At 34.3% G+C, this 22,766-nt stretch overlaps 1 protein-coding gene across 10 annotated transcripts in view; it reads right to left on the bottom strand.

Annotated features, from left to right (window-relative positions):
- LOC118182572 (liprin-beta-1-like) overlaps nt 1–22,766 on the bottom strand; it is a 101,433-nt gene that overhangs the window by 11,858 nt on the left and 66,809 nt on the right. For 3 of the 10 annotated variants that reach the window (XM_085809375.1, XM_085809372.1, XM_035351947.2), the window contains exons 11-13: nt 20,986–21,118; nt 12,638–12,757; nt 1,604–1,745 (exon numbers count right to left, since the gene is read on the bottom strand). In XM_085809375.1, the coding sequence (XP_085665501.1) occupies nt 1,604–1,745; nt 12,638–12,757; nt 20,986–21,118 (395 nt within the window). The remainder of the gene's footprint in view (nt 1–1,603; nt 1,746–12,637; nt 12,758–20,985; nt 21,119–22,766) is intronic. The other 7 variants (XM_035351945.2, XM_035351948.2, XM_035351946.2 and 4 more) reach the window with 4 other exon arrangements.

The raw sequence follows: 22,766 nt of genomic DNA, 5'->3' as shown, positions 1-22,766 counted from the left end.
ACAAGTTCTTGGAAGATGACTGGAGATAGGTTGTACCAAATGCCCAAGTGGCAGTCATGCAAATTCAAGATATTTTCCACTGTGGAGGTATTCTAGCTTTGAGCTGCAACTCCATGACATCTAAAATATGCTATGTCATGTTAAGATACAGTAAATTAGGGGTCAGGACATTCACTGGAATGCATCCTTATACATCCTCATTCACCTGGAAGATGGTGTACGCTGACACAACCATCAATGTGATGAATCAGAAATCCTGATTTTTCCAAGGAAACTGCCTTCAACTTATCCATGGCTGCCTTCAACTTATCCATGGTCTCCTTTCAGTGTTTTCAGGCCCACTGTAGGTGTAGCTGAGAATGACACTTTGTCATCGCAGGCACAGGAGTGGGACATCTGCTGCACAATCCCATATCCAACATCTGCTGAACTGTGTGTTCTGAAGCACTAGCACTAGGACCTGCATTGTATTGGGCTGTCAGCTGAGTCACTATCTGGCACCAATTTTGCTGTACCAAGCAGCACAGTCTTCGACATCCCTTTTTCCTCCAACATCTTGGCATTTACTCTTGGTTTTACTTCCATTTATCACTTTGAAATACTAGCAATGGCAGCTCATGAACAACCTACCAGTTGTTGATACTCGTTCCGAATTTTCGGCCATTTCAACCTACCCTTTATCAAACTCATTTAAATCAGCAACCTTTCCCATCACTCGCAAAAGTAAGTGCAAGAATGATTCCTTAGTTTCGCTATCAGTTAAACACCATTCCCACTTAATCATGTGGCCTGCACATCATCCAGAGTTCACTAAGTTCACTGAAAAATGTAAGGATGGTCATAATGTTTTGGCTCATCAGTGTAGTTGCCTTTAAGTTGGAATGCATAACTTTAGAAAATGTAAAAATATCCTTAATTTAAAGGGTAAAATTCCAGAACAATAGCACCTGAAATTTTATCATTCAAATGCAAAATTATGCCTATATTACAGCAATTAAAAATATAAAACAAAAACCATAGACAAAAGAAATAGTACAAATTTTTTGGAAGTCTCTTCTTTTGTTAAATAAGTATATTAAAACATAACTATATAACTTTACTACAGAGCAATCTCCTGACATTTAATTCTGCAATTTAGCATACAGTAATTTTATCACACTAATATGGTAAAGATTTGAAATTATGAGATGCCACTTTAAAGCAAAGAATTCAACTGAATATGAGAAATGATTAGAAGTTTTTCCTAATCATTTGACACTACTTTTAGATAGTTTAATAACTAAAATCATTTTTCCCCCTTTAAAACTTGCAAACTTTACATTCTGAACAGGTTTCTAATAGATTCTGGTCACAAACTGCATATTTATTTATACTTGATAACACAGCCAAAAAGCTTTATATTCATGGAATAAGTCAGGATTATATTACATATTTTAAAACGTAATTTTGTGATTTTAAAACGTAAGACTTAGCAGAGGTCAACTGCATTACAAAATTATAGTCATAAAGTACAAAACTTGATAAAACTTCATAACTGTCATTTGAAATTCATTAAAATTCATTTGAAATTTATCAAAATGCAAAGCAGAAAGCTACTACATACTTTTTCAAGGTCGGAAGCTGTAGCTTTTATAAGCATCTCTCCATTACACATCCACCTTTTGCATTCACTTATGTACATACTTAAACCCAACCTATGCAACCATTCGACTATCATATCCGCACTCCATCGATTAAACGGAATGCTAAAGGAAAAGAAAACAGACAAACTAGTAATGACAACAAATTATCTTTCCTAACATAAAGAATATAACAACCAAACACATGCACAAAATTAAAAAAAAGAAAATAGTAAAAACCTCTGAAATATGATGTTTTCTCCTGTGATAATTACATTTCTTGACAGTAAGAAAAGGTCATACATATTAACTAATGGTTATGCTATCAACTACAGCATGTATTTCAAGAAAAGCTAATTTCTCTTAATGTTTTATAAGTTTTATAAATATATGTTGTCATTCTTGATGGCAAGATATACGAGGGTAAGTTGAAAAATAAGTTTCCCCTGTCGACTGTGGTCAGAGTTGTGTATGAAAGTCAAAAAATAGAATGAGACATTAAAGATATGACATACTTTTATTTTTCCACATAGGTACCAAGTACATTGAGACATTTGTCATATCGCTTGATAAGCTTCAAAAAGCCCTCCAGGAAAAAATCAGGGCTTTGCATATGGAAGAAGCGTTGAACGGCTTGTTTTACTTCAGTATTGCTTCCAAAGTGCCTTCCCCCGAAATTTTTCTTCAAAGCTGGAAACAGATGGAAGTCACTTGGTACGAGATCAGGACTGTATGGCGGATGGTGTAGGTGCTCCCAACCAAGAGTTGCAATATGGTTTTGCATTGCCGTTGCCGAATGTGGTCTGGCATTGTCATCCAACAGCAGAATGCCAGATGCGAGAAGGCCAGGCCGCTTCTTCCGAATCCCCTCTTTGAATTTCGACAGGGTGTCACAGTAGCGCGTAGCATTGATGGTTCCAACCTCCAAAAAGTCCAGCAACAAAACTCCTTGGGCATCCCAGAAAACTGTGAGGAGCACTTTACCTGCAGAGGGAGTTGTCTTGAACTTCTTTCGGACAGGTGATGACGAATGTTTCCACTCCATAGATGCGGCCTTCGATTCTGGCGTGAAATGGTGGACCCACGTTTCATCCCCCGTCACAATCCGAAACAGAAAGTCATTGCCATCTTCATGGTAACGCACGAGATGTTCCAGGCTGACCCCCATGCGTTGTTCCTTGTGTGTCGAGGTCAATTGTCGGGGCACCCACCGTGCTGACACTTTTCTGTATCGAAGAATGTCGTGGATGATGTTTTGAGCTCGCTCATGTGAGATTCCAAGTTTTTCCGTTACTTCATCGATGGTGATATGCCGGTTTGCTCTAATCATGTCATCCACCTTCCTGACATTTGCATCTATATAGGCCGTGCGCGTCCGTTTAGCTCTCGGTATGTCCTCCACTTGCTGACGTCCATCACTGAATGTGCGACACCATTTTCGCACCATTTGCTTCGACATCACACCTGGCCCATAGACTTCCACGAGGCGGTTATGAATTTCTGTTCCTGATACTCCACGTGCCCATTCATAGCGGATAACAGCTCTCACTTTCTCCTTTGACCACGAATTCAAAATGCACCTTCTCTCCATACCCAGCGGGGCTCAAATGAGAGGCTGGTCTCCGCTTTGCGCAGGCACTGCAACAGCGCCATCTGCTTGATTTGCAGCGACCTCTACCCAATGGTGTATCGGTGACTTGCGCGTTTTCCTGCTGTGTCGCCTTTCGCCCATAGCCGTTCAATGCTTCTTCCATATGTAAAGTGTGAATTTTTCTTGGAGGACTTTTTGAAGCTTATCAAGCGATATGACAAATGTCTCAACGTACTCGTACGAGAATAATAAAATAAAGGTATGTCATATCTTTAATGTCTCATTCTATTTTTTGACTTTCATACACAACTCTGACCACAGTCGACAGGGGAAACTTATTTTTCAACTTACCTACGTATATCTACCAACAGAAAACTGAACTATCCCAATAACCAACTGGGATAACATTATGCAGGTTTGTTTTCCTGCAGGGGGATTCATTAGTTTTATTAACAAGTGGCAGAATACATTAATAAAGTAAATGTGCTTCACAATTGTTTACTGATGTTTTAAGTCTTAGAAGTTTCCTGGACAACAAACATCTGCAGAACTGAATATAAAAGGAAGATCCTTGGCACAAGATCTTTTCAAGATTTTTGCACAAGGCTTTGATGCTCTTCAAGAAAGAACTGCCACTATGCACGAATTTTTAACATGTCAGATGTTACTTACTTATTTATTTATTATTAAAAATTCTAAGATGTATATGTGAAAATGGTAAAAGATAAAATTTCTTTTTTAAGAGAGGCGAACTGATATTAGTATTTCCCAATATATTTAAATTTCTTATTACCAGTTATTTACTTTACACATAGTATATTATTAGATTTCTATAGATTGTATGTATCATTACACAGCATTGTAAAATAAAGTTAGCGTTATCATCACATTTGTCATCACTTCTTGAAAAATAAATTGCCCCTCAAAAAGCAGTTTCTCTCTATAATTTCGTTTTTGATGATATCGACTGTGAATGGGGTACAGTTCTAATACTGGAAATTCACATCAAATTTGTATCATGCGAGTCCATGGCAGTATATATGACCAAAATGGTGACCCATGAGACCTCCAACTTAATTGACTTCAATGAAATATGGGTTTTACCCACATTGTGAAGAATAATGAAATATCACTTTTTCTGAACAAAAGGTGAACAGTCAGTATGCTTAAAGCCTAACACACTAAGACAAATGATGAAATCACTAAAATGCACATACACGATAACTAAAATTACTTTCTCAATTTTTGCACTTAGATCTCAATGCATTTAACAAACTAATCTATTAAGCCTCGGATTCCAGAAGAAGAGGGAGAGAGTCTTACCACAGCATTCAAACCATTCCAAGAACTTAATGTTTCATATCATTATCACTAGTATGAACATGTTGCTTATGTTCTTGAAACCACTGTATTTCTAATGAATGTAGCAGATATACAAAAAGCTGAAATCCAGTGCTGAACAGCAGACTGGGGAATATGAGCACTTTATATAGAAGCGTTATACAGCAAAAGTGATAATTTTCCGCTGAATTTGGTATAGCATTTTACAATTTTGGCTTTTCATCATTGAGTCAACAGGTTAGGAAACTGAACACCTATTACCATTGTAATATGCGACATATAAAAAATATGCAGCGGTACCTATTTATCCCAAAATATAATGCTCTGAAACTTCACAGCAAATTTCACTCTAAACTTAATCACGGAAAACTAGTGTGTATCCATATCATGCTATCTTATCAAACCATTCCAAGAACTTAATGTTTCATATCATTATCACTAGTATGAACATGTTGCTTATGTTCTTGAAACCACTGTATTTCTAATGAATGTAGCAGATATACAAAAAGCTGAAATCCAGTGCTGAACAGCAGACTGGGGAATATGAGCACTTTATATAGAAGCGTTATACAGCAAAAGTGATAATTTTCCGCTGAATTTGGTATAGCATTTTACAATTTTGGCTTTTCATCATTGAGTCAACAGGTTAGGAAACTGAACACCTATTACCATTGTAATATGCGACATATAAAAAATATGCAGCGGTACCTATTTATCCCAAAATATAATGCTCTGAAACTTCACAGCAAATTTCACTCTAAACTTAATCACGGAAAACTAGTGTGTATCCATATCATGCTATCTTATTTCATTCCTGGATCACAGCAATAAGGCTGTGTTTCACTCCTGTCACCAAACGTGAATAAAATTTTATATTGGCATTTATCCTGGACAGAAATTTTTGAAAATGAACTTGATGTTTCTTTATTTCTGGTATCAATACAGAGGCTGTTCGCACATTTTTTAGACGATTTTGGTAAACGGTAATAAAAAATCGTTTGCTGCAAAAGAAGTAATTGCAATTGTACTATGTTTTTAAAAGTCAAAATTATAGTCTGTGGCTTGAAAGTTTTGCTTTTATTCAAAATGGCGAATTTAACAAAGCAGTGGTTCGAAGGCTACATTTACGCTCTTTCCAAAGAGAAATATGCATACTCCGTTATCCAAAAACGATGTGAGAGTCGTGGTTTTGTGATATCTAAAGCGTCGATAGGTAATATCATCAACAAGAAAGGAAAAAAATTTCAAATTGGAGCCTCAAGTGGGACAAAAATTCCAAACAAGTATCCAAGGAAAAAACGGACATCTTCGACTATTGCAAGGGTACGTTGTTTAATGTTAAAAGAAAACCCCCCTAGTCAAAGGACATTTGCAAAATTATTAAAATGCTCGGTGTCCACAGTAAACAAAATGATAAATGTTGATTTAAATCTTAAGAAAGCGAAAAAATGCGATGTGCATCTTCTTCTTCCAAAGCATATCGCTCAACACAGGACACGCTGCAGAATTCTATATGAAAAACACTTATCCAAAGAAAAATGGAAAACAATTCTCACATTGTAACAAAAAAAGAGCCATTTATTATCATAAAAGGGGAGAAAAAAATTTAAGTACATGGTTCAAAGAATTGAAAGAAAGTTTTTCTGAGGGATTCATAATAGTTGCTGGTTTTTCTTATAATGGCAAGTTAAAAATAAAGACAGTGCAAAAAAATGTCAAGATTAACACCAAATACTATCAGGAACATATTTTATCGCCAATTTTTCTGAATTAAATACCATCGCTTTACCCACAGTGCCATCAATCTGTGAGACTCCATCAGGACAAAGCTAGCAGTCACACAGCAAAATCCACTGTAAATTTCCTAAAAGAAATATAACAAAAAACTGGTATCAAGGCCATATCCTTCACTGATATCCCTACTAAATCTCGTGATGTGTCACCTATGGATTTTTGTGCTTTTGGACTTTTAAAAACTGCATTATCCAAACGTTGTCCCAAAACCCTAACAGGACTGTGGAAAACTGTTCGGGAGCAATGGGATAGAATACCTCTTTTGCCACTTCAAAAGGCATTATTATCCTGGAAATTGCGGTGTCAAAAGAAAGTTCAGAATAAGGGATGTCAAATAGAACATTTTAAACACAAGAATTTTATGTAATTTAGTTTTGTGAATACAATATACATCGTCTAAAAAATGTGTGAACAGCCTAGCCTCTGTATTCTACACTGTTATAACTGAGACAGTCTTGAAAATGTTTCAGATACCCATGTATATATGGCTACCAATGTTAGCTTAAGAATAAGGATGGTAAAAGAGGGAAATTACACATAAATCTAAAAATTTATGATCATTTTGATAAATTGAATAACATTTTGGGTCTTTCAACTTTTCAAAACAATTAGTTTTCACAACTTTTTAGTTACCAGTTTCACAGGGTTGCCACTCAAACAGGAAAATGAAATTCCCTGATTTTTCCAGGTTTTCCAGGTGTATTTTGAGAAAATTCCAGTCTATCCACATAATGCACATTGGCTGTGCTAAGAGGTAAATTAATTATGGTACCACTTGAAAACCACAAAATTTGCCAATTACATATGACTTATATATATATTACATATTACTTATAATATATAATAACTAGAGCATTTCTATTATAACTATCATTTAATAAGAGCGGTTTTCTCCACTGAAGATTGAGATTAGAATCTGCCCAATCTGGATTAAAAAACGTCATTTTTTGCAGACATTTTGCAGCTAGAAAAAAGCAAAATCTATTTAATGTTATTTTTAAATAAATTCAAGTATTTTATATTAATTTAGTAGCATGCATAAGCAAAAAATATGTGCATTAAATTTCATGATGGTATGTCATCATACTGCTAGAATTAATTTCAGGATTATGCAGAGAAATATTTCCTGAAATTTGAAAGTATTATTTACTAATAAATAAATTTAGAGAGAAGAAGCAAAGTTAACCCTCTAAGCCTTACGGGTTTAGCCCTGAAATTTCAAAGTTCCTCAAAATGTCATGAATAAGTGATATTTTCTTGATTTTAATTAAAAAATGACTCTCATTTTGTACCTTGATTCCTTTTGTTCCAATATACACCCAAACTGAAATCAGATACATTAAAAGCTAGCAGAAATTTTCAAGTATAATGAATGTGGAAGGCAACCTTCTGTACGGAATTTTCCGGCCTTAACGCTAGGAGGGTTAAATGACATAAATAACATTAAAATAAACATAATTATTTAAAAATTGAATTTGAATAATCAATGATATTTTGGCGAATATAGTTACATTAAATAGTTAGCCTAGGTGACTGATTACTAGTTTTTTAGTTTACTGCAAAATGACAAATAAGGAATTTACTAAAAAAAGGGGAGGTTAAAAAGATTTTCCGGTAAAATCCTAGTATATGCTACGGCCTTGGCACGATTTTGAAAATTGTCACTAACACCAAAATGACCCATTTACTGCTCCCCATCATATCTACAAATCCTGTGTATACGGTACATGGAGGCTATTCTAACCTCCATGGTACTCTATACCAGGATTAAACTGATTTTATTTTATACAATACGTATTTTCCTTAGTTCAACATGCACTGCATATGCGCATGGGAGTCTCTCGATACTCGAAGTTACTGGAAACCAAAAGTTGCTGGAAACTTGCTTTGCCTTTCTCTCAGGACAATCTGATTGGAGCTGCGAAAATTGGCTCTATGCCAGCTGGCTAAATGATGCTCACGCGATACATAATTTGCCAAGAAAGTGAGCTCTTCCAACGTCGGTGCAAAACTCACTTTTTGGAGAGGAACAGCCATATGAAATTCCCTGATTTTGCCACATTTTGACTAAAATATTTAAATTCCCTGACTTTTCCCTGAACTCTTTTGGTCAATTTTCGAATTCCTGGAATTTTCCAGGTAGCATGGCAACACTGTTTTCAGTAAGCATATTTGTAAATATTTATGATTTACACAATAACTAAATGTCTATTGAAATTAGTTACTGCATGTAAAACCTCTTATGAAGGAGTTTAATTTCTGAACAGAAAGTTTCTGAAGTTCGAGTATGTATGTCTATGAATATTTACATAATATCATACTTTTCTGTTGACATTAACCACTATATGTGAAATCTCTTATAAAGGAGTTTAGTTTTTAGGAAGCAAATTTAAGAAAACTTACTTTGCCACAATCACTAAATCTCAGACAAAATTGCCATTGAAATGAATATTTAACATTTAAAATTCTTCACAAAAATTTAAATTCTGACATCACTAAATCTCAGACAAAATTGCCATTCAAATGAATATTTTACATTTAAAATTCTTCACAAAAATTTAAATTCTGACATACAGTATTTCCTCTAATAATGTTCAGAAAGTGCATCTGTTTTCTTCACCTACCTAAACATTCAAAATATAGAAGTAACACAGTTTTTTGAAATCCTTACATAGAACTTTTCTCAAAAAAAGTTTTCAATTTCAGAATTTCTTTTACACCTCTGATTATAATAACCAATATCTTGACAGAGGAGATATGAATTAAAATAATTTTTTTAATCATTTACAATTTTAAAATTCTGAATGGTGTGAATATCGTGTTTGTACAGGGTGCGGCAGGGAAACTTCCTAGTTTAAAACGTGCACCATCTATTTATTCCAAGAAGGGTAGGGTGGAGCTCAATGAAAAGAGCGGTATCTAACATTTTATGTCATTATTATTACTATAAGGGGACAGCCCCGATCCTCCTATATGATAATAAAAGGGGACTCGCTAGAAAACGTTTTATGTCATATATAGGTTTAGTACCGATCATGCAGTGGACAAGAGCAATTTCAGAATTTCTTTTACACCTCTGATTATAATAACCAATATCTTGACAGAGGAGATATGAATTAAAATAATTTTTTTAATCATTTACAATTTTAAAATTCTGAATGGTGTGAATATCGTGTTTGTACAGGGTGCGGCAGGGAAACTTCCTAGTTTAAAACGTGCACCATCTATTTATTCCAAGAACATTTATTCCAAGAAGGGTAGGGTGGAGCTCAATGAAAAGAGCGGTATCTAACATTTTATGTCATTATTATTACTATAAGGGGACAGCCCCGATCCTCCTATATGATAATAAAAGGGGACTCGCTAGAAAACGTTTTATGTCATATATAGGTTTAGTACCGATCATGCAGTGGACAAGAGCAATTTCAGAATTTCTTTTACACCTCTGATTATAATAACCAATATCTTGACAGAGGAGATATGAATTAAAATAATTTTTTTAATCATTTACAATTTTAAAATTCTGAATGGTGTGAATATCGTGTTTGTACAGGGTGCGGCAGGGAAACTTCCTAGTTTAAAACGTGCACCATCTATTTATTCCAAGAACATTTATTCCAAGAAGGGTAGGGTGGAGCTCAATGAAAAGAGCGGTATCTAACATTTTATGTCATTATTATTACTATAAGGGGACAGCCCCGATCCTCCTATATGATAATAAAAGGGGACTCGCTAGAAAACGTTTTATGTCATATATAGGTTTAGTACCGATCATGCAGTGGACAAGAGCAATTTCAGAATTTCTTTTACACCTCTGATTATAATAACCAATATCTTGACAGAGGAGATATGAATTAAAATAATTTTTTTAATCATTTACAATTTTAAAATTCTGAATGGTGTGAATATCGTGTTTGTACAGGGTGCGGCAGGGAAACTTCCTAGTTTAAAACGTGCACCATCTATTTATTCCAAGAACATTTATTCCAAGAAGGGTAGGGTGGAGCTCAATGAAAAGAGCGGTATCTAACATTTTATGTCATTATTATTACTATAAGGGGACAGCCCCGATCCTCCTATATGATAATAAAAGGGGACTCGCTAGAAAACGTTTTATGTCATATATAGGTTTAGTACCGATCATGCAGTGGACAAGAGAGGAGCGCGCATTCACCGTGGATTCATACTTTTCAATGTACAGTCAAAAGTCGTTAATTTGGACACCCCTAGTCCGGAATGATCTATAATCCGGACCTCAAAGCTAAAAACTTTCTGCACATGCGGCGCGTTGACACATGCACATAGACATTTACTCGTGCACGTAAGACCTTTACGACTGCGCATATGCGTCCGCACAAGCGCAGAATACGTTTTCGCGTGCACGTTTTATGTATAATGAACGGTAAAAGCTAAAATTATCTATTTCAGTTAATGTTGATGATTGCATTGTTAATTAATCTTCGAATTGGATCCGTCTTATTATTTTTTGCAGATTGTAAGAGCAATTTTATAAAAGTAAACTTTAACTTTCGATTATGTCAAATAGAATTTCCAATGCTGGAGCTCCCAAAGGATCTACAAAACGAAAGTATGTTTCGATGTCCATCAAACAAAAAGTGGAATTGCTGCAAAAAATGGGTAAAGACATGAAGAAGGTGATAGAGAGGTTAGTGAAAACAAAAAAATTTCGATTGACAAGTTAGTCGGTATTCTCGGCACAGCAATTACGGGACTTGAACAGCGGAATTTCGTAACTGAACAAGAAATTATGTCTGTTTATAGAATTAAAGAGAAAGTATCACATAAAACGAAGCAACTTAAACAACTTACATTGAAAGAAATGTTTAATAAAGTAAACAAATAAATATTAAGCTTTTTTTTGTAAATTTTGATACCCTTTAGATCATAATTGTTCTTTATTTCATAAATTATGGTTTCATATTTTTAATTTTAGAATTTCTGCATGTCATCTTATGAAATTTAAACTGATGATCTATAATCTGGAAAAATTGATAATCCGGAATCGCCGAAGTCCCGACGAGTCCAGGTTAACGACTTTTGACTGTACTGCATTTTCATCCATATAAATGGCAGTGGTGCAAAAACTTAATACGTGCAATTTTCTTTCTCGAAAAAAAGGATGCGAAGCTGTTCTTGACAATATGCTTCATGATGTCCTTGTGTTCTTTAGTGATGAGGCTCATTTTCATCTTTCCAGTTGCAGCATGCATTAAGCAGAACATGCGATAATGGAGTGGCACGAATCCCTGAGTTCACGAGCAGTCCCTCCATACAGAGGGTGTGACTGTTTGGTGTGCATTGTCCACAATAGGCATCATTGGACCATGGTTTTTTAGAGAACATTTCCCTGGACTATTACCTCCTTACGGGGCAATCGTTAGTGGCCAGTGGGCTTGCCTGATTTAGCCACGTGTGGTTTCGTTTTGTAGGGCTATCTGAAATCTCTAACGTCCAAAGATTCTGGCTCAACTGAAGAACAATATTCAAAATGCTATCAAAAACATACCCGTTGATATGCTGGTAAAAGTGGAAAGAAACATCAAACCTCGACGCATGGACAAGAACGGAGGCCACTTTAATGATATTATTTTTTAATCGCAATAAAAAAAAAACTTTAAGTATCTCTCTATAACTTGGGAAAAAATTCAACTGATATCGCTCATACTATTTCTGTTATTCATTTCTAAAATAAAGTAGTTTCCTTGCCGCATCCTGTATGTTCATTTGAACTCAGAGAGTTAAATAAGTTAAGACTACGTTCAGATTGTCTTTTCCCTAGCATTTAACTTATTAAATATCAAATATTAAATGACAATAAAACTCAACCTATCAAAATTAAAACCTTCTTACAACTATTTCTCTACAGTTAAAAGCTAACCCGAATGTCTAAACATTTTAGCGCACTATACAAAACAATTTGGTGTAAAAGGAATCAGCAGTTTGAAAATAAGAATTCTCTTTCATCACTGGCATGCTAAAAATTTTGTTTCAATCCTTTACAATTGGTTGAAGCACACTATTAAGCAAGAATTCAAATGCAGAAGAACAAACCCTATCTCATTTATGGCCACTGATGTTAACTGGCAAGACTTTAATTCAGATGGAGTAGAGAAATTTATGTACATGGAAATCTATTTAACAGCAAACAAAACCAAATCAAGAAAAAAAAATACAAAAAGAAAATTACTAATATTCAGGAAATCTATTTCAATACAGTCAAACTCATGGACTATTAAAGAAAAAATACAAAAATTTTAAAAATACACCATACTCTGGATCATTTGGCAGATCTCTAGACCATCCTAGTCGAGGCCCAGCAGTTGCTCTTACTCCCCCTCTCTTGAAATCTCCATCAATTCTGTCAATATTTTGTGATCCACTACGTTTCCATCTAGATGAAATGAATTCATTTTACTATCTTTCATAAAGTTTATAATTACATTGGAATATTTAAGATAAAAATAAAGGGTTACTTGTGTCCAACTTCTATCCCCAATTTTGAACAGCACCCCAAGGAATATATACAGAGTATTTCCTTCCTTTTTTCTTCTATGTGAATACAAGTCACAGAAATGACATTCTGTAGCTAAAATTTTTCCCTAAGCTACCCCCTTTTCTTTTTCTTTTAAATGAATTTATTTACCTGTAACACCCTATTACCATTCTTATTCTTTCATGCTACAGTTTTATGTCATATGTTGTTGACTTTAAGTTTTCTATCTGTATTTATGTATTATGTATTATTCCACACAAATTAATAAAATAACTGTAGTAATAGTAGTTAACCGTTTCTAAGAAATCCATGATTTTATGCACGTAAAGATAATTCTGGAGGCGAGTGTATATTAATGTCATACAGCCACATTCTATTGCCATACTTTACATGCATGTATAAAATGGTGAATCAAAAAGCAAAGATAAATTTCATATAAAATCTCTATTTACAGTAATTTGAACAACTTACTATTTTTCTACATTGTTTCCCTGCAGAGTTCAAAACTATCTTTTTACTCCTTTCTAAAAATTTTACCTCTGTTTTTGAAGACAGTTCTACATTAATGTCATGCAGATCAAAAGCCCTTCATATACAAAATCATAGCTACTCTCTAACTGTACAGCCAGTTATTTATTGTATAACAGAAATTATGTCATCAGCCTTCAGGTATAATTTTTTACACACAATAGTGATGTCCGACCAAGGTCAGGTTTTTTTTTATTACAGTCAAAAGTCGTTAATTAGGACACCCATAATCCGGAATGAGCTATAATCCGGAACTCAAAGCTACAAACTTTCTGCGAACGCTGACGCATGCGTGTAAGACCTTTACGGCTGCGAATATGCGTGTGCGCATGTGCAAAATACGTTTACGAATGCGCGTTTAATGTATAACGGATGGTATAAGCTAAGCTAAAATTATCTAATTCAGTTAATGTTGCAGATTGCCTTAATCTTCGAATTGGATCCGGCTTATTATTTTTTGCAGACTGTTAGAGTAATTTTATAAAAGTACGCTTGAACTTTCGATTATGTCAAATAGAATTTCTGATATATATTTATCAATATGTAAAGGATCTACAAAGCGAAAGTATGTTTCAAAGTCCATTAAACAAAAAGTGGAATTGCTGCAAAAAATGGATAAGGCATATCCTTTGTTTATCTAACCATTCCGAAATCTGTTTATCAATTTCACGCTGCTCTGTGTGTGTGTGGGGGGGACGTCTCGGCACGCAATGAACTGGAAGTTGATCTGTCAGCACTATCCTTATCTTCAGAGCAGATGTTTTTATTTTATTTGGCTTGTAATTCCTTACTAAATGTAGTATTTCATCTCGATGTACTCCGTCTTTGATATGATTTAAATCAAATTCCTCGTCATTATAATTTGCTTCCGATAGCGAAGAAAGTGACACAGAGTTTATAGAAAACGAAAAAATTTCAATTGACAAATTAGTCAGTATTCTCGACACAGCAATTATAGGACTTGAACAGCGGAACTTCGTAACTGAACAAGAAATTATGTCTGCTTATAGAATTAAAGAGAAAGTATTATCACAAAAAACGAAGGAACTTAAACAACTTACATTGAAAGAAATGTTTAATAAAGTAAACAAATAAATATTAAGCTTTTTTTGTAAATTTTGATACCCTTTAGATCATAATTGTTCTTTACTTCATAAATTACGGTTTCATATTTTTAATGTTATAATTTCTGCATGCCATCTTACCAGATTTAAACTGATAATCTATAATCAGGAAAAATCGATAATCCGGAATCGCCGAAGTCCCGACGAGTCCGGATTAACGACTTTTGACTGTACACTAGTTCTTCTACCTTAAATCTTTTCTGCACTATCATAAACTTTTTGTTCATTCTTACATAAAACACAGCCAACAAACACACTGTGATAAAATTAAACAGGTGTTAGTTATTCTACCTATAAAAAGAACATTAAGGAACATTCCTTACTAGTGCAATTATAGCATCTGTTCATTTGTCCTACTTGCCACAACTGCTCAAATGCAAGGTAAATGTCTGTGTGTGATCGTGATACCACTAATTTCATGTTGATAGTTATCAACTCTGTCATATCCTACTTTTTCTTGGGCGTGTAGCTTCTGGATATGTATTTCCTTCCTACCGTAGACGTATCGTATTGTGTGCGTTGCATAAAACAGCCATTTTAATGGCACAACACTTTATTAACACACAAATAAAAATAATAAGTACAAACGAGTAACACACAAGTAATACTTCGTACTGACATACAACACGTTTCCTTCGTTACTTCGCTACTACCTACTAATTACTCTTCTCTAGTAAGTCTCATGAGAGAGAGGCGTTGCAGGCCGTTTGGCTAAACTGCGCATGCGTGGTCATCACGTCATGACACCTCCCCTCGAAAAGATTTGATTGCGTCTTTCAATGACCTGTCAAATCCACATATATAACCATTTCTTGAAACAAAATAAAATAACATCCATGAAATTTTCGAACTTAATTAACCAATTCTTACCATTTTAAATTAAAATTACTTCAACATAAATTCAGTAATCCTATTCATTTAAAAAAAATGTAACATTTAATTAACATTTCAAACTTAAATCCTTCACATAATCATAATCATATAAGCAGTTATCATATAAACGAGACAATACAAATCAATCATTAACATTAAACATAATACTTTAGCAAAGCCTAGATAAATCTTTAAACACATTAACTAACGTTAGAAAAAAAAATTTAGCATTTTAGCTAAAAAAAAAATCAGACTAAACAGTCAAAATGTCTTATAGTTCATAGTTCATAACATCAATCATGCTTCACTCACTGGGAAATATAATCATGTCATTTTAAGTCACGTCATCAATAAACTCAGCATGGTCTTTTTGTCTACACATAATGTTACCGTTTTATTTTGTTAACGCATAAATTACTGGATGCACATATTCACTTTCTGATTCAACGATTAGCTTTAGCTGTAAAAGCTTATCTATTTGACGATCAACTTCATTTCTTAGAACTTCAGGTATTCGATACGGTTTCTGCTTTCTTGACATACTTCCAGGTTTCAGTCTGATGCTGTGTTCTCCCACATTGGCGATTTTCGGAATACCAGTTCTTAGGTTCTTATGGCCTTCTTAAAATTTCCATAAGTTCTTTCTTCTTATGCGGTTCAAGGTGTGTAAAATCACATTCCTCATTAGAATAGTGTTCTTTTGCTTTCCGTGGAACAATTCTTGGAACGTTTTCAACTTCGCTGAAATCAATATCTGTATCATATATCACACCGACATTGCATGAACGTGCTTCGATGAATTGTCAGGCATTTGTACTATGTAACTATAATCAGTATGCTTTTTTGATGATCGTAGCAGGTCCCGTCCATCTGGCATAAACTTTGTTTTGGCTATCAGGGATTAAAACTATAACCCTGTCACTTTCCTTGAATTCTTTATGACGAGTCTTTCGGTTACGGTAGAATGCATAAGCTTGCTGCTTTCCAACATCTGTAAGTCCTGCGTATTCAGCAGCTTTTTCCAATTTCGTCTTCAAATCATTCAGATAATCGGTAACATCTGTAAGTCCTGCGTATTCAGCAGCTTTTTCCAATTTCGTCTTCAAATCATTCAGATAATCGGTAACTGAACTTAACTGTCCATGAGGAACAGGAGTTTCATTAGTCCATGACGATTTCAAAATAGACAACGGGCCATTAGGACGTCTTCCATAAAGCATTTGGAACGGACTAACCCCAGTCGTAGCATTAGGAACTTCACGGTAAGCCCAAAGTAAATACGGTAGATGTTTCTCCCAATCTTTCGAATGTTCTCTAATGGTATGATGTATCATTCCCTTTAAAACAGCATTAAATCTTTCTACCAGGCCATTTGAACTTGGATGATAAGGAGTCGAGAACCTTGGGGACGATCCGATCCTTTTCAAAAACTCTTGGGTCAACGAAGCAGTAAAATTAGTACCTTGATCTGAAGCAACAATTTGAGGAATTCCTGTGCGTGAAAAGATTTGCAACAATGCATCGCATGTTGCTTTGGCATTCAAATTCTTCAATGGCACCGCTTCGGACCACCTTGTACATTGATCAACAGCACACAGAATGTATTTGTAACCTCTACAGCTTGGCTCTACAGGTCCTAGGATATCCACATTAATTACCTGGAATGGTTCTTTAGGACGTGTTACTGGCGTAATCGGAACTTCATCAAAGGGACGCTTTTTCGCTTGAAGTTGACAAGAAGTACAAGCACTGCAGTATTCATTTACATCTTTATTGATTTCCGGCCAATAGAACGAATATCTCAAACGTTCGGCTGTCTTCTTGGTTCGCAGGTGGCTTCCCCATAAGCTAGAATGAGCTAAGTCCAAAATCTGTTTTCTTCTTTCTTTGGGTACGACCAACTGGTAAACTCTTTCTCCTAGAACTTTATCTTTATGATACAAAAAGTTGTCAATAACAATAAAGTTATTACTTCCGTTCTTAACATTTTGCCAGCATGTTTCTAAAGATGGGTCATTCATTTGTTGCACTCAAAACAGTTCTGAATCCGAAGCACATTGATCGTGTCCCGTGCTACCTTTGGAATCATCCTTACCTGTATCTTCATATACAAGAGTACAACATTCTATTATCTTCTTAACAGTTTCATTACATTTTCCATTAATTAGGTTTTCCCTATCATGGTTAAGTATTTCGTCAAAATTTTCAGTTTCATGAAAAGGCATTTCACCGAAACTATCAGTAGCAATGTTTACATTTTTACATTCAAAATTAAACTTTCTTTTATCATCTCCCCTTAACTCACTAAAAGCACTTAACGACAAGAGTAAATCATTACATAACTTATCCATCATTGCACATGTTATAAAAATAGGTGACATAAATTTATCATTTTCAGAATATATTACTAAAGGTAGGTTAATGAGAGGAGCTTTTAAAGCTTGCCCGAAAGCTGACGTGAGGATAACACTTCCATGTGGCGTACGGTATTTTTCTGGTACAATGTCGGTCTTAACAACGGTTAGTTGAGTGCCTGTATCTGCTACTGCATTAATTAATTTACCATCACATATAAGTTTAACGGTTAGCAAGTCATCTATTAATTCTTTAACCTCTTGATTCGCAGTAAAATATTTAGAAGAAATCTTTGCAGTTACGGCGTTAGAATTATTCTTAATTTCTTCTTTAGCAACCCTTTCCTTATCTTCATGCAACAATATATTATGATACTTAGAATTACATTTTGAACATTTTAATTGAGAAGGGCAAATTTTTATTCTACAATTCCTTTCGAAACAAAGAAAGCACCGATTAGAAGCGCTTAAACTCTTTTTCCTTTCTTCCGGAGACATAACGCATTTTTCCGAAGCATGATTTTCGCTTTCGCAAAATAAGCAAGGGAAAGTTCGAACAACTGCAATTTCGCTTACATTAGGGGAATAGCTGGCGCCAAATTTGTTGGCATTGAATGAATTCCGAGTGTGGAAGTTGTTTCGCTTTACATTTGGTTGTGAATGCCTTCCAAGAGAATTAGCGTGACTCTTAGAATAAAATAAATTTAATGAAGTTCGTTCGCGACTTTCAATTTCCCGTTTTAGAAATTTCATGAGGTTATCGACATTAAAAGTTTCCTCATCTGCGTTTTGACGAGCAAAATCAAGCGTTATATCCTGAGGTATGCATTTCATTAACAAAGGGTATAGTAACTTTCCATACGATTCGGTCTTGACCCCTATCGAATTTAGTGACCTTACTTGTACGTTGCAGGTATCATATAATTCCCTCAAAGAATTAATGTCATTAGAACTTCCGACAGGCCGTAAATTTAAAAGTTTATGCATGTAAGAATTAATAAGGAAATCTTTTCGACCATACCTATCTTTGAGAATCTTAAAAGCTTTGTCGTAGTTTTCTGGAGATAAAGAAAAGCCTTCTATTGCTTTTAAAGCTGCACCGCCTAACAGGCTAAGCAAGTAATTGAACTTATCTACTTTAGATAGTTTTTCGTTTTGTTTTTTTGCCGTGTCAAATGAATTGTAAAATGTCTGCCACATTTCAGCATTTCCATAAAATTTATCAATCATAATCTTCGGCAATTTAACATTATAATCAGAACTTTTATCGACACCAGAAATAGATAAATTGTTACTATCATTAGAAGAACCATTAGCAACTAGCGAATTATTGCTATTTCTTTTTTCTTTCAATAATTTTTTGCCTCTAAAGCTCCATTTCGAAATTTTTTCTTCGTATTCCAAGGCACTTTCGATTTCGGTTTCAATGTCATTAACATCAGTCAAAGTTTTAATTTTTTCGTCTAACGCTTTCAAAGAAATAGCTTTTACTTTTAAAATTTCCAGTGATTCTTCAAGGTCTTCAAGGTTACCGGCTGCAATTAATGATTCAATAGCATTTGTTACTTTAGTAATGGCTGAATGCATAACTTTCCGTTCTTTCTTAGATTTCATTAGCTCTTCAGCCATTTTTGTAACCTTGAATTCCACTTTACCACCAAATAAATTGAACAAATTTCTTACCTTTCTGAAGACTCACGCATTTATCCGTGAACTTTGCAGAATGACATATCCTCCTGTTCTGACACCACTGTCATATCCTACTTTTTCTTGGGAGTGTAGCTTCTGGATATTGTATTTCCTTCCTACCGTAGACGTATCGTATTGTGTGCGTTGCATAAAACAGCCATTTTAACGGCACAACACTTTATTAACACACAAATAAAAATAATAAGTACAAACGAGTAACACACAAGTAATACTTCGTACTGACATACAACACGTTTCCTTCGTTACTTCGCTACTACCTACTAATTACTCTTCTCTAGTAAGTCTCATGAGAGAGAGGCGTTGCAGGCCGTTCGACTAAACTGCGCATGCGTGGTCATCACGTCATGACAAACTCATTCATCTTACAATTACTGAAATACTTCACAAATTCTTTTATTTTTTTGATTCACCTTCATAGATCCAAAATTTAGTAATTAGCTATTTCATGCCAGCATAAAACAGTTGAATCATTCCTTAAAATGCATTCGCCATGTCCATAATGGTGGCTTTTATTTCAAATTCTTTAAGACTTAACCTCTTCCTGGATAATCAGAAAATTCAACACAATTAGCTTGTTACAGATCCCTGACCCAATAAGAAAATTTCTCCATTTCTAAAATTAGCCTAGCTGGCAATGCTTGCACATCTCACTATTTCCACACTTTTCATGCTTTCAAGAATATAGTCTTTATCCTTCATTATCATACTGTGGAAATAGTTAAATTTATATCTTAAGTTGTTGATACAATTTTCTGATCTTCACACACATGAATTATTTTCAAATTTTCCTCCACAGTAATTGCAAACGTGTGTGTTTAAATTTATTGCCAGTGCATTTGGTTTGGCATCTAAAATCTAGTTTTGTGCTAATATACAACTAGCACTAATGGTGATAAGCAGGTTATTAAACTAACTGCATGACTGATCTGAATGCAAGAATCATTTTTAGAGGCCTTATTACTAATTGGTTTTAGTTTAAATGTTACAGTTTTAACACTTCTGTAATTGTGAATTTTTCGAAGTCGCATATTACGTATATTGGATTCGGCAAACTTGCTCATAAATGAATAGCACAACTTTTAAAACAGTCACTTTTCTATAAAATACTGGTATATATGTGCAACAAACAATCTCAGGTAAGTATATACAACCAAGCAGAAATGCGGGCAAGTTAATATTATCACATAAATTGTATGCACAGGGCATACATATTCAAAATAAGTTTGTTATTAGTATTTTTGCCCACCTCTCAAAATAGCTGGAATTTTTACTTTTAGTATGTTTTCTAGAAGTTCTATAATTTATTAGCTGTTGTAATGCAAGTAGATGCTTGATAATGCATAGAAAGTTTAATTCAGAATTGAAAAAGAAGCATGTTTGAAGTTATTAAAATGCACTACACAGACAAATGAGCAAATAAAAAAGCTACAAAAATATTTCTTAAAATTTCAAAAAAAAAAAAAAAAAAAAAAAAAAAAAAATAATAATAATGAATTATATATCATAAATAAATTATTTCAATGAAAGGCTTTCCTACTTTGAAAAAAACTTCAGGAATCCCTTATTTTTTTCTTTGTCTGATTTGATAATAAAAGGCTGGGTTGGAAGCAGCACAGAATTGTCAGTATTTTCTTTGTCTCCTGGAGGAATAGCAATACATTCTTGAGCTGCTAAAGAATAAGACACTGAATAACTAAATACACATATAGAAATTTAGGGAAAATATGCAGCATAAAAGCAGCAATAAAAACATTATGGCAACTAGAAATAAAAGGATAAAATCAGGGAAACTAAAGAGTAAAATAGCTTTAGGTTATTTAATTTATTCAAAGTATCTAAGAGCCAACTGCCTAAGCTCCATTCAGTTTTGACTCGCTGCATCTTAGTGGATGGAATCAACTAGTCCTAACACTAGCCACTTTACAGAAATTTCAGATCGACTCATTTTAAGGTATAAAAACAGACACTAATATCACAAACACCCAGTCTTGGCTTGGGATTTGAACCTGGGCCAATGACACGTGCAGTGAAGCTTTACTTATGATCACTTAAAAATACAGAATATGTATCATTTCATCATTTGTTACCACATGCAGCATGTGTATTAGTTTTCTGCTGCTTATTTCAAGTAATGCTTATTATTTAATAAAACTCTAAACTCTCAATTTTCAACATTTGTCAGCTGCCCAGAATACAAACAAAAATTTACCAACAAAACTATCACAGATATATAGAAAACATACTTCTAGTTAAATACATCATGATGCCTTTCAGAATTAGGCTGAAATGAAGATAAAATCGTTACCAAACTTACATTGATTTCTAAAAGTTATGCAATGGAAAATTAGCACATTTGGAAAAAGAGAAATAATGCAAGTCTACAGTGGTGCCCAAAAAATTAGGAAATAATTAGAAAATTAATGTATTTGGTGAGGAAAAAGATAACAAAATTTATGTACCATACACAGAAACTAGCTCATAGAAAAAATTTTACATACCAACATTTAAATGCTTTAGGATTTTAAAAAAAAAATATGCATTGTACAAAATCTACATATGCACTGCAGAAGGAAAATGCTTCAAAAAGAAAATACAAACAACTAAATTTTAAAAGGTGACATGACATCGGCTGAGAGATGCTGAAGGTAATACGGTGTCTTGAAATGGGCCAGTCAGCTATATGCAAAATGTACAGTGATATGCATTAAACTGAACACCTTCAACCAGATATGGTCTGAAGATCACCTCAGTGGGTTACTCTTTACAAATGAGGCATGGTTTAATCTACAACCTGATTCTCAATGGTTAAGTGCTGGAGATTTCTTGAAATTTGCTATCATAGCAATAAAATGCAAAATGCATATTTACACAGATAATTGGTTTCATGGTTTAAGTTAGGAGTTTTGTTGGGAGGCCTACTGATCTAATAAACTCTTCCTGCAGTATTACAACTCAAGATTTGCTAATCACATACTTTTTCAATACATTCACCCATTTCTTGCAACCAAGGATTTTGATGCCACTTTTATGAAGAGTAATGCACCAGATCACGTCTCGAATGATTGGACAGTACTTAGAAATTCTAATTTCATATCGAATGGCCATTGAGATCAGCTTACTTGAATTGGATTGAGCATATATCAAACAGACCTGTCAGACATTCAGGTTCATTCTGCGATTCTCTTCATAACCTTTACAAGCTAACATATCTCAGCTCCATGAATACGCACAGACACCACGAACTGCTTTAGATGGTCTTATTTTTGCCATGAACCACTCCTGCCAAGCATGTGTTTCCAGTATCTTTTTTTATATCCC

This window comes from Stegodyphus dumicola, chromosome X2 (genome assembly GCF_044657685.1).
Source record: "Stegodyphus dumicola isolate Sdum_Otavi_A_Nest chromosome X2, ASM4465768v1".
Classification (NCBI taxonomy): Eukaryota; Metazoa; Arthropoda; class Arachnida; order Araneae; family Eresidae; genus Stegodyphus; species Stegodyphus dumicola.
The sequence above is the reverse complement of the archived record's forward strand: the minus strand, read 5'-3'. Positions and strand labels throughout refer to the sequence as shown.